This window comes from Garra rufa, chromosome 24, assembly GCF_049309525.1.
Source record: "Garra rufa chromosome 24, GarRuf1.0, whole genome shotgun sequence".
Classification (NCBI taxonomy): Eukaryota; Metazoa; Chordata; class Actinopteri; order Cypriniformes; family Cyprinidae; genus Garra; species Garra rufa.
The window spans coordinates 29,861,571-29,873,947 of record NC_133384.1 but is presented as its reverse complement, the minus strand read 5'-3'; the positions used below and the strand labels follow the sequence as shown (position 1 = coordinate 29,873,947).

General features: G+C 32.0%; 1 protein-coding gene across 2 annotated transcripts in view; it reads left to right on the top strand.

The window, feature by feature from the left end:
* The window catches only part of LOC141300896 (matrix metalloproteinase-16-like), a 92,823-nt gene extending 84,701 nt beyond the window's left edge, over nt 1-8,122 (top strand). For both annotated transcript variants that reach the window (XM_073831179.1, XM_073831178.1), the window contains one exon: nt 777-8,122. In XM_073831179.1, coding sequence (XP_073687280.1) covers nt 777-1,105 — 329 coding nt within the window. In that variant the 3' untranslated portion in view covers nt 1,106-8,122. The remainder of the gene's footprint in view (nt 1-776) is intronic.
* The last annotated feature ends 4,255 nt before the right edge of the window (nt 8,123-12,377 follow it).

Below are 12,377 nucleotides of genomic sequence, written 5' to 3'. Positions count from 1 at the left end.
GACTTTAAAAACTAACATAACAGTTAATATATTTTATTAACAATTGTCAATATTAATTTAAAAAAACATTTGATAAAAGTTATATAAAATAAAACTGATATTTTAAAATTTAAAAAGCCAAAACATTTTTAGATTTTAAAAACAAACATAAACATTAATATATTTTGTTTTATAAAAAATACAAAAAGAATCAGTATTAACATTTTACATTTTAAAAACAGACATAAGTGTATATTTTATTAACAAAAAGTACAAAAATGATCAGTATTAAATAATCTATTGATACAATAATTATAGAAATATAATGGTGATGTTTTAAATGATAAAAAGCTATATTTATATAGCTTTTATTGAGCTTTTTTATTTCAGTATACCTGAGATCGTTATATTTTTATTAACATTTAATTAATTTCTTTATTTTCTGTTCTCAGTTTAATTTTAGTTCATTTTATTCATTTAGTTTTGTGTGTTTTTGTAATTTGTATTAGTCTGTTCAGTTTTTAATAATTGTATTTCAGCTTTAGTTTTATTTTAGTAGGTGAAAATATAAAAGAGAATGTTGCCCTGATAGCCACTACAGCTAAAATAAACATTTTACTTTTTATCAGCTAATATATATTTAAAAAAATCATTTTAGTTAATAACCCTGAATCAATTTAAAAGCAACAAGTACATTTTGAAGTGATTTGGAGCATTGGATGTTCGTGAAATTTGTAAAAATGTAAAAACAGCTGTAAATGAACAGGCACAGTTAACAATCTAATGATGCTTTGCAGGTTTTACCTACTTCTACAAGGACAGAGAGTACTGGAAGTTCAACAACCACAGGCTGCGGGTGGAGCCGGGCTACCCTCGCTCCATCCTCAAAGACTTCATGGGCTGCGACCTGACGCCCATCGACCCCGACACGCAGCCGACGGAGGACGAGGACGTCGTGATCAAACTGGACAACGAAGCCAGCACGGTCAAAGCCATCGCCATCGTCATCCCCTGCGTCCTGGCGCTCTGCCTGCTGGTGTTGATCTACACCGTCTTTCAGTTCAAGAGGAAGGGGACGCCCCGACACATACTGTACTGCAAACGCTCCATGCAGGAGTGGGTGTGAGTCACACGGCCACGAGACACGGTGGCGTAAACACCCTAAACTTGCGGACTTTGGCTCTCGACCATGGAGAACGGCGAGGGCCTTTGCTTTGATTCCCCCCTTCAGGAGACGAGGTGCGCATTTGCCTCCAAAACTCCCTTCTCTTGTCCCATTGGCCCCCCGTGCACCTGCTGTAGGACTTGCGGGAGGCTTGCGGGATCGCAAGGATCCCAAGGCGCATTGCGCCGCTCCAGTGCCACTGTTCGACGTGGAAATCGCTTTAGGTTTTACAAGTGCACGCTGAAAATGAAAAAAATTACGCAAATGTCGGCAGGAGTCGCGTTTTCTTTTGTACTTTCGGAATTTTCGCTTGGCTCCGGTTTATTTATTTCCAAAACATTTACGATTCCCTTTAAAGCATCCCAAACCAAATAAAGACTCCAAAGAGGATCTTTTCTCTTTTTTTTTTACGTTTTCTTTCTTTTCTATACATATTTTTTGTTTCTTTTCCCTCCCTGCACTAAATATTTTGCAGTGATATGTAGAGAGGGAAGTTTTGACTGTTGTGGCAGTCTGTCTCAAAAACAGGGGCCAAAATATTCTGCAATATTTTTAATAGCCTTAATTATGGATTGTGTTTGCTTTGGTTTCGTTTCTTCGTTTGTTTTTACGCACCGCTTCGTTTGTCCTGTCGGGAACGGCAGTCCAATATTGCTTTGCTCCCTTTGAGATCGATTCGAGACCTCATTTTCGCCAGGGGCCACACTGCAGGGCTGCTGGAACGGGGCGGGACTCCTTAACCTCTGCCTAACATATCAGTCAAAACAGAGGGAAGACCAAGCCACTGCAACGACGTTTTTTCTTTTCCGTCCGACGGTAGAATTGGAAGCGCTCGAACCGTTTATCGTGCTTAACGCTCGCTCGTTTGGTCGTGTTTACAAGGACAGAGATTTGAGAATTCGTTTCTTCCCTTTTTCCGAAAGGTTGCTGTTCGAGACCGAGCATGTCATCTCCTTCGGACTGCCTTGTTTTTAGGTCTGGATGGGATCCGAGAACCTTGACGTTTGAACCCGAACCACCAGAGCAACTCAGGACAGCGCTTGATTCAAAGTGTATGCAAGCCTTCACATCCAGTCCTGTGTCTTTATTATCAACCGAGAAGAAAATCAAGGATATATCATGTAACGTCAGAACTTTCAGTTGGGTTCATGTCTTGCAGTCTGACTCTAGAGCGGTCCGGATGTTTGAACATACAGTTATTTGCTTGCATTAGAGTTTTTTATGTTTGATTATTATTATTTTTTTTAGTTGGTACATTTGAAATCGAATGGTCTCAACCTCAACTTGTACTTAAAGTGGTACTTAAAGTGCTAAGCTGTCATCCGTGCTAAGCACGTTTCCTTTACAACGTACGTGATCTAAAGGAAAACATATGCGTGTTTCTGGCAAGCGGTGTTTGAATGTGTGTCTGTATTGATGCTTTTTCTTTCTTTTTTTCCTTTTTCATTGTTTCAAGAAAAAAGAAAACGAAAAAATGGGACATTCTTCAAATTCATGTACTTCATGACTCGGTTTGGGACGAAGTGTCCTGACAGACTTAATAAATTAATCAGTATATGATTAAAATGCCTTTTAGCGCTTTGTTCACATTTACTACACATACATAATCGGTCTGCTCTTTCAACTAACAGAAATACCATGGTAATACCATAGTATTTTAGTATAGAAGTAACACTATGTTATTACCCTGATACTGCTGCAGTACTTTCCTTGCTTTCACTGACTTACAAAAATGTACCATGGTATATTGGACATTTTACCATGACATTTGAACATAGTACCAGGATACTACTATGGTATTTTGGACATCTTACCTTGGTACTATCATGGTGTTTTGAACATGAAACTGGGGTAATATCATGGTATTTTAGACATTTTACCATGACATTTGAACATGGTACCACGATACTACTATGGTATTTTGAATTTGGCACCATGGGACTATGGAATCTACTATGATATTTTGGACATTTTACTATGGTACTACCATGGTATTTTGGGCATTTTACCATGACATTTGTTAATGGTACCATGATACTACTATGGTATTTTGGACATTTTACCATGGTAAAATCATGGTGTTTTGAAAAAGGAACCTGGGGTAATATCATGGTATTTTGGACATTTTACCATGATATTTAAAACATGGTACCATGACAATACTATGCTATTTTAAACATGTCACCATGAAATCTACTATGGTATTTTGGACATTTTCACCATAGTACTACCATGGTGTTTTGAACATGGAACCGGGGTAATATCATGGTATTTTGGACATTTTACAATGACATTTGAACATGGCACCATGATTTTACTATGGTATTTTAGACATTTTCGCCATGGTACTGCCATGGTGTTTTGAAGATGGAACCAGGGTAATGTCATGGTATTCTGGTACCATGATATTTGAACATAGTACTATGGTACTATGGAACATTTGAACATAGTACCATGGTACTATGGAATCTACTATGATATTTTATACATTTTACCATGGTACTACCATGGTATTTTGGAAATTTTACCATGGCATTTGTTCATGGCACCATGATCCTACTATGGTATTTTGAACATGATACCATGGTACTGCCATGGTGTTTTGAACATGGAACCGGAGTAATATCATGGTATTTTGGACATTTGAAAATGTTACCATGATACTACTATGGCATTTTGAGCATGGCACCATGTTACTACTATGGTATTTTGAATATAGTACCATGGTACTATGGAATCTACTATGGTATTAAACATGGTACCATGGTATTTTATACAATTCACCATGGCATTTATTCATGTTACCATAATATTACTATGGCATTTTGAACATTTTTGAGCATTACCATGGGACTACTGTTATTTTAATTATTTTACCATGGTATTGTGGATATTTTACCATGACATTTGTTATGGAACCACGGTACTACTATAGTAATTTGAACAACTACAACTTATTTGGGATATTCTACCATGTTACTGAACACTGTTCCATGGTGTTTTGGACATTTTACCATGGTATTACCATGGTATGTTAAAAATGTACCATCCGATTTTACACATTTTACTATGGTACTATCATGGTATTTTATACATAATATAATTTGCCCATGGTACTACTATGAAATTTTTATCATACCATGGTAGTACAATGGTATTTTAAACGTTTTACCATGACATTTGTTATGGCACCATGGTACTACATGGTAATTTGAACATCTATTTACAGTACCATGGTATTGAACATGGTATCATGGTGTTTTAGATATTTTACCATGACATTTAATAATACTACTATGCTTTTTTGGGAATTGAAAATGTAGCATAGCACTACCATCCTATTTTACATATTTTACCATGGTATTACCATAGTATTTTTAAAATACCATGGTATTACCATAGTTTACAAAACCCATATTCTTGTAGGTACCATGTAAATGCCATGACAAATCAATTCCAGTACCATAGTATATTTCAAAGGTACCATAGTATTACCCTCTGATGTACCATGTACAGTACATTTTGTAAGGGCTCTATCCTTTCTCTTTCTCTTTCTCTGTGTATTTGTGTGTATGTATGCATTTGCATGAGTGGTCTGAACGTTTCCCAGAATCCCAGCCGATCAAACAAAACTCTGCTTTGAACAGTTGAGAGAAAACGGCAATCATTAAATAATCCAGAAAATGGAGAATCATAAAGGTGGTGTGTATCCTGTGGTTATATTTAGCTAGTATGATAAGAATCCGAGCATAACATATGAGACGGCGGTGGGCAGAGGCATTCAGACCTCGCCAAGAGCAAAAGTAAACAGAGACGGCCACGGCCCAGACGCATTCTGATTGGCCGTCAGAGCGCTGGCATGGCGGATGAGGTCAGGTCGGGCATCCAAACTGCCATCTATGTTCCAATTCAAATCTAGCTCAGCAAAATGACTGCGGCCATGGTTACTGCAAGCATAACGGCTGAGATGAGAGATTAAAGCGCTAAATGATGCGAATTACTGTCTGTGACTGCTTTTCAAACGTTAATCACTAAACCGAACAGCAGTGTTGATAATAGGGATGTGCGAAACTACATGTTATCAAACTCACGTACTCAGTGGGTGGTTTGAATGACTAGTCGACTAGTTAGGGTTAGGGTTTAGTTAGAGGTCAAATGTAAGGCTGAAAATGTCTGATTGCATGTACACTACCATTCCAAAGTCTCGGGTTGGTGAGATTGTTTTGTAATGCTTATGAAAAGAAGTCTCTTATGCTCACTAAGGCTGCATTTATATGATTAAAACAGTAGTATTGTTAAATATTACATTTTAAAATAACTGTTTTCTATTTAAATATATATTCAAATGTAATTTATTTCTGTGATTCAAAGCTGAATATTCAGCATCATTACTCCAGTCTTCAGTGTCACATGATTCGGAAATCATTCTAAAAAATTATCTAAAAAAAATCAGAATTGTGATTTAAACTCAAAAATGCCAAGTTTATATTTTACAATTCAGACTTTTTTTCTTAAAATTGCAAGAAACAATGTACGAATTGAGAGATACAAAGTCAATTGTGAGATAAAGAGTTGCAATTACATTTATTGTATATTTTTTTTATTCTGTGGCTGAAATGGCCTTCCATAAATTATGTCCTTGCTGAATAAAAATAAAATAAAACAATAAAAAAACAGTTTCTGCCACAGAATTCAAGAATAAAATGGAATAAAAAGATAATTGCAAGTTTTTTCTCTCAGAATTGCAAAATATTAACTTTAAAATCCTAAACAAGGTCGCAATTACTTTTTTATATATATTTTGCGGCAGAAAAAAATGCAGAATTGTGAGATGTAAACTTAGAATTTGGAGGGAAAAAAAGTCACAGTTATGAGATTTAAACTCAAAATTATGAGAAGAAAAAAATGGCAGGATTGTGAGATTTAAACTCAAAATTACAACAAAAAAGGCTGAATTCCAAGTTTATATTTCACAAATTTTTTCTCAAAATTGCAAGAAACAGTCTTTTTAACAGAGTTAAAATTACATTTTTATTTAATTTATTTTTTATTCCGTGGCAGAAATGGACTTCCATAAATTAATGTCCTTGCTGTATATATATAAAAAAAACAGTTTCTCCCATAGAATAAAAAAATAAAATGAAAAAAGACAGAATTGTGAGATGTAAACTCAAAATGACAAGAAACAAAGCCCAAATTCTGAGATATAAATTTAGAATGGTGAGAAAAATAATTTATTTGAATTCGGTGGCAAAAATTACCTTTCATGAATTAATGTCCTTCCGGGAATAAAAAAAAAAGAAAAGATAATTGCACCTGTTTTTCTTAGAATTGCAAGATGTAAACTTGCAAGAAAAGTCAGAATTGTGAAAAAAAAAAGTCTCAGTTACCTTTTTTTTTTAAATGTTGAGATCTGTGGCGGGGAAAAAAAATAATTGTTAGACAAACTCAGAATTCTGAGGGGGGAAAAAATCACAATAATGAGATTTAAACTCAAAATTATATATATATATATATATATATATATATATATATATATATATATATATATATATATATATATATAAAATATTCTGTGGCAGATATGGCCCTCCATAAATTAATATGTATTTCCTGAATTAAATTTTTTTTATCTTAAAATTCTGACATTTTCTTTCTTCCAGAATTGTGAGATAGAAATTTCTGATTCTAAGAAAAAAAGTCAGAATTGTGAGATTAGAAGGTCACAATTACCTTTTTTTTTTTCTTTTTTTTTTTACTATGTGGTTTTTATGTCACAATTCTAACTTTTTTCTTAAAAGTCAAAATTCGGACATAAACTCAGAATTGTGAAAAAACAGTAGCCATTTAATTTTAGATTTTTTACCTTTCTTTTTTTTTTTTAATTCTGTGGCAGAAATGGGCTTCTATAAATTAATATGGCTAAATAAAAAAAAAATTAAATAAACTAAAAAAAAATTGAATGGTAGTGTACATAAACTAAAAATATATACTTTTTCTTTTATATTAAATTAGAAAAAATAATATATTTGGGAAGAAAAAAACAACAACAAAAAAGTGTTTTTTTATGGAATCAGTGGTGGAATTAACAATTAAAAATGCAACTCCTCAAAACGTTTTATCATACTAAAAATATTCAAATTAAAATGATCATGAGAAGTTGCGTCTCTAAATTCATCCCCTTTGAACTGCAACAAAAATATTGAACTAATTTAAAAAATCTACTATTTGAACTCATTTTTGCATGTCTAGTCGACTAGTTGATCACACCTGTGAGAGAAAGGTCAAACCGACGAGCTTGTGACGCGTGTGTTTATTCACTAAGAAGCTAAGAAGCTAATCTGTGGTGTGTTTGGTGTAAGAACAGTGAGTCTGGTCTCTCTCTGAACGTTTTCTGTCTAGCTGACAGAACTTGTGGTGCTAACTGGACCTACACTGGTGAGCGTCATCCTGTAATCTTTTGGTGCTGTTATTATTTTAGACGTCATGGATTTACACTTGATTTGATGATGCAGGTCCCTGCAGGAGTAATGCATTTGCGCTCATGTAGCACTAGTCGTGACGGCGCATGGATCGCTAGTTTAAAGGCTTGCGCAAATTTCCTGTGTGTTCTGTGAAGGCCTTAAGCTTCAGTCAGTCAGGTGTCAAAGGTCGTGCCGCCCGTCGGCTACATGTTGGTGCTAGACCCTGATTCATGTTTACAGTTATTGCAAAGATGTGGTTTTCTGTTTGCTTTGCGACACGGTATCATTTATTCTCCGTTCCTCCAGCTCATTAGCGATCGTGCTAATCTCAGTCATCCTCATTGTCATGTGTATCGTCTTGCCATTCTGATTATGTTAAACGATTCCAAATGAAGGAAACAAACGAAGTCTGAAAAACATGTTTATACTTTTTCATTCTGTCTGTATCCCTGTATTTGTGATGTATCTGTTGACGATCCATTTCATTGATCAATAAACTCATTTGAACATATTATTTCCCCTGAGCATTTTTGTGTTCATCTATCTGTGCCATCATCATGTTTCCTCATTTTCAGTCTGTTGTGGTTGTTTCATTACGGATCATTCCCAGTCCAAACATCACTTGGTCTCTGTTGCGCTTTCAGAGCTCTGCTAAAATACAAATTGGGGAAATTTTAATGAGGGACATTTGACTCTAAAAAGAAATGAAATTGAATCACCACACACAAAAAAAAAAAAAAAATAGGTAAAAACTAAATACAGTAACTAAATAAAGTTATCTAAATAAAAAAAATTCAAAACTATAAAATACTTTATATGATAATGATTAAAATAAAAGTATAAAACATTTGCCCCCCAAAAAATCCATCCAAAAATAAATAAATAAAAAATAATAAAATATTTTTTGGTTATAACTGAAATAAAAAATAACAATAATATAAAAATGTAAATTAAAAAATAAAATAAATTCAAAACTATAAAATACTTTATATAAGGATGATTAAAATAAATGTATAAAACATACCCCCCCCCCCCCCCCCAAAAAAAAAAATATATATATATATATATATATATATATATTATTTATGTTATTTTATGTTATTTTAATATTTTCTGGTTATTGAGAAATTGACAAATAAAATAAAAAAACTAAATTCAAAACTATAAAATTTTAATGAGCGACATTTGACTCTAAAATGAAAGAAAATCAAATCACCACAAAATAATAAAAATAAAGTTAAAACTATAAAATACCTTATTTGAGGATGATTAAAATAAACGTAAAAAACATTTGCCCCCATTTGTATTAAAAAAAATGTATAAAGCATAAAACCCCTAAAAAAATATTAATTAATTAATTAACTTAAAACTAAAATAAAACGAAATAACTAATAACTAACTAAATAAACTACATAATAAAAGATAAATTGACTAATAAAATAAAAAACTAAACTTTGTACATATATATATACAATATTCGGTTAAAAATACAATATAATAAAAACTAAATTCAAAAAATAAACTAAATTAAAAAAAAATAATTGACAAATAAAATGAAATTAAATGAAATCACCACAAAATAAATGAATAAATAAATAAATACAACTATTTTGGTAAAAACTAAAAACATAACAAAATAAAAACATTTAAAACTATAAAATACTTTATATGATAATGATTAAAATAAAAGTATAAAAGATTTGCCCCCCCCCCCCCCCCAAAAAAAAATCCAATAATAGATTAATAAAAACTAAAAAAATATTTTTTTTGGTTACAACTGAAATAAAAAATAAAAATAATATATCAATTAAAAAATTTAAATAATATTTAAAAAGAATAATAAATTCAAAACTATAAAATTTTAATGAGGGAGATTTGACTCTAAAATGAAATAAAATAAAATCACCACAAAAAAAATAAAAATAAAGTTAACTAAATAAAAAATTAAAAACTATAAAACACTTTATATGAGAATTATTAAAATAAAACTATAAACCATTGGCACCCCCCCCCCTCCAAAAAAAAATCCATTACTAATATTCACCAAAAAAAATTAAAATACATAAATAAATTGACAAATAAAATAAGAAGCTAAACTCAAAATTATAAAATACTTTATATGAGAATGTTTAAAGTAAAGTATAAAGCTTAAATAAATAAAAAAAGAAAGGAAAAAAGGAAAGAAAAAATATACGAAAAATATGAAACTCTGAAATAAAACTATAATAGATTTTACAAAAAACAAATTGACAATATAAATAAAACCTCAGAAAGTATAAAATGATTTTTAAAAAATGCTACAAAAACAAATCTAAAATATACTCACAAAAAAATAAATGTACAGAAAACAAATAACATGTAAAAACTTATAACTAAATAAAAAATGTAAAACTGTATTTTATATGAGAATGTATAGCATACCTTAAAAATATTTGTACACACACAAAAAAATAATAAAAAATACAGAACTCTAAACCAAACTAAAACACATACAAATAAACTATTACTAAAACTTATTGGTAATAAAAGCTAAATCAAAAACTAAACTATCAAATATTTCATATTTGTATTATAATGTATAAAATAAAGGTATAAAGCATTTTCTCAAATAAATGCATTAAAAATATTCACACACACAAAGGTATAACTTCCATTTTAGGGACATTGCATATGCATAATGGTTTTTCTACTATACAAACTGTATTTTGATCCCTTTGTGGGGACATTTGGTCTCCATAACGTAGTGAATACCAGTCCACACACACACAAAACTTCCGAAAAAAAAAAAAAAAAGACAAGCTTTTCAAGATGTTGCCAAATCATTTCCAGGGAATTTTTATGAAAACACTCCATTTGGTAAAGTGATAGACTTAAATAGGCTGTAAATATGCTGCCGTAAATACAAAGTCCTTTTAATTAAAGCGCTTAGTGTTCTTTTAAATAACATTACATATGAGATTTTCGCAAACATTGATTCATAATGTCTTTATGAGTGTCTCCAGGCAGATGTGCATGGATGCGGCCCAGCTAGGAGCCACATCTGCAGCGAGAGCTCATTATCCTCATTAGTCGGACTGTGCTAAAGTGATTCGAACTGCAGGAAGAAATTAGCTCCATTTCTCAGAATATTGACTTGCTCGTGGGGTTCATTCGACTCTCCACGCCTTACTGACTTTACAGAAACATCACAATATCGCTAAGAGAGAAGCAGCAAACACCCACACACTACCAATAGACAGCATACAGACACTATACACAAACATAACATACTGCCTGTCAAAATATCATACTTATAGCTGCTCTTACCAAAGCCTCTTGCAAAATTTTCTGTACGAATAGAATGAACTGCTTGACCTACAACTTTTTCTAAAATGTGCAATATAATAGAGAGAACAATGCAGTGCAACAATGCAGTGCAGACAAATTTCTCTCTTTAATTTCCTGTCAAGTAATAACGTATTCATTGTTTGCTTGTGGAGAGCCAAATGTTCAGACATTCTTTGACAAAACAGGACAAAAAAAAAAAAAAATTAGTTCAGCAAAACGATTTGTTCACTGACCTTTCAGCAAGTTCCTTTGTATCACCAGTATGGATTTTGCCATTGTTGTTGCTACAGTGAGTCACTGAATCATTTATTCAAAAGATTCTGTTACGGACGAAATAAGTTTTAATATCATTTATTAAAAGTTGCCTGAGTACAAATCTATTGAGAGACTCAGAAAATGTACATAAACATACTGCAAATCAGCAAAGACGATCAAACACTTTTGATTCAGTTATGTTTGCTTAAAAGATTAGTTCTAAAACAGCAATTCATTCACGAACGAAATACTACAGCATGGAGCTTGTATATCATTGTATTTCTTGCTCTGAATGTTTTAAAAATGAATAAACATTACAAAAAGTAAAAAATATGTACATACACTATCTAGCTTAATTAGATTTAAGTCTAATGTCACACTCGACAAGTTCAGATTTTTGAATATTTAGACTTATTCCGGCCATAAATGAGGAGTGTTTTTTCAAATCATTTATTGCGTTTGCCACAGTTCTCAACAAGTGTCTCAGTGAATTGTTTGTTCAAACGATTCGGGAAAAAAGTTTTAATATCATTTATTAAAAGTTGCCTGAGAACAAATCTGATAGATTTTTGAAAAAACTGTGCCAAACACAATAACGGCAAAAGCACTTGTTGCCACCTACTGGTGAAATAAAAGAACCTGCGGAAAAGTCACTTAACAAATCTTTTGCTGAACTGATTCAAAAGAATCACCTTTTATCGCATTTTCAGTGTTTTTAAGCATAAAAGAAAGAGCTTTCTTTTTTAGATATTTTCTCTTACACTTAAAATGCTGAAAATGCAATAAAAAACTATTTAGTTCAGCTAAATTCAGTAAAAGATCTGTTCACTAACCTTTCAGTAAGTTATTTTGTTTCATTATGTTTGCCACAGTTCTCAACGAATGAGTTGCTGAATCGTTTGAATCGTTTTTCTGAATCGTTTGTTCAAACGATTCAGAAAAACACTCCCCGAGTACAAATCTACTGACAGATTCCAAAAAATGTGTAAAAAACATCCCGCGAATGTCAGCAAAGACGATGAAATGCTTTCAATTCAGTTTTGTTTGCTTAAAAGACTCATCCATGAACAAAATACTACAGCATGGAGCTTGTAAAACATTGCGTTTCTTGCTCAGAAGGTTTTAAAAATAAAAAGACATTACAAAAAGTAAAAAAAAAAAAAAAAAGCTAGCTAGTTTAATGTCAC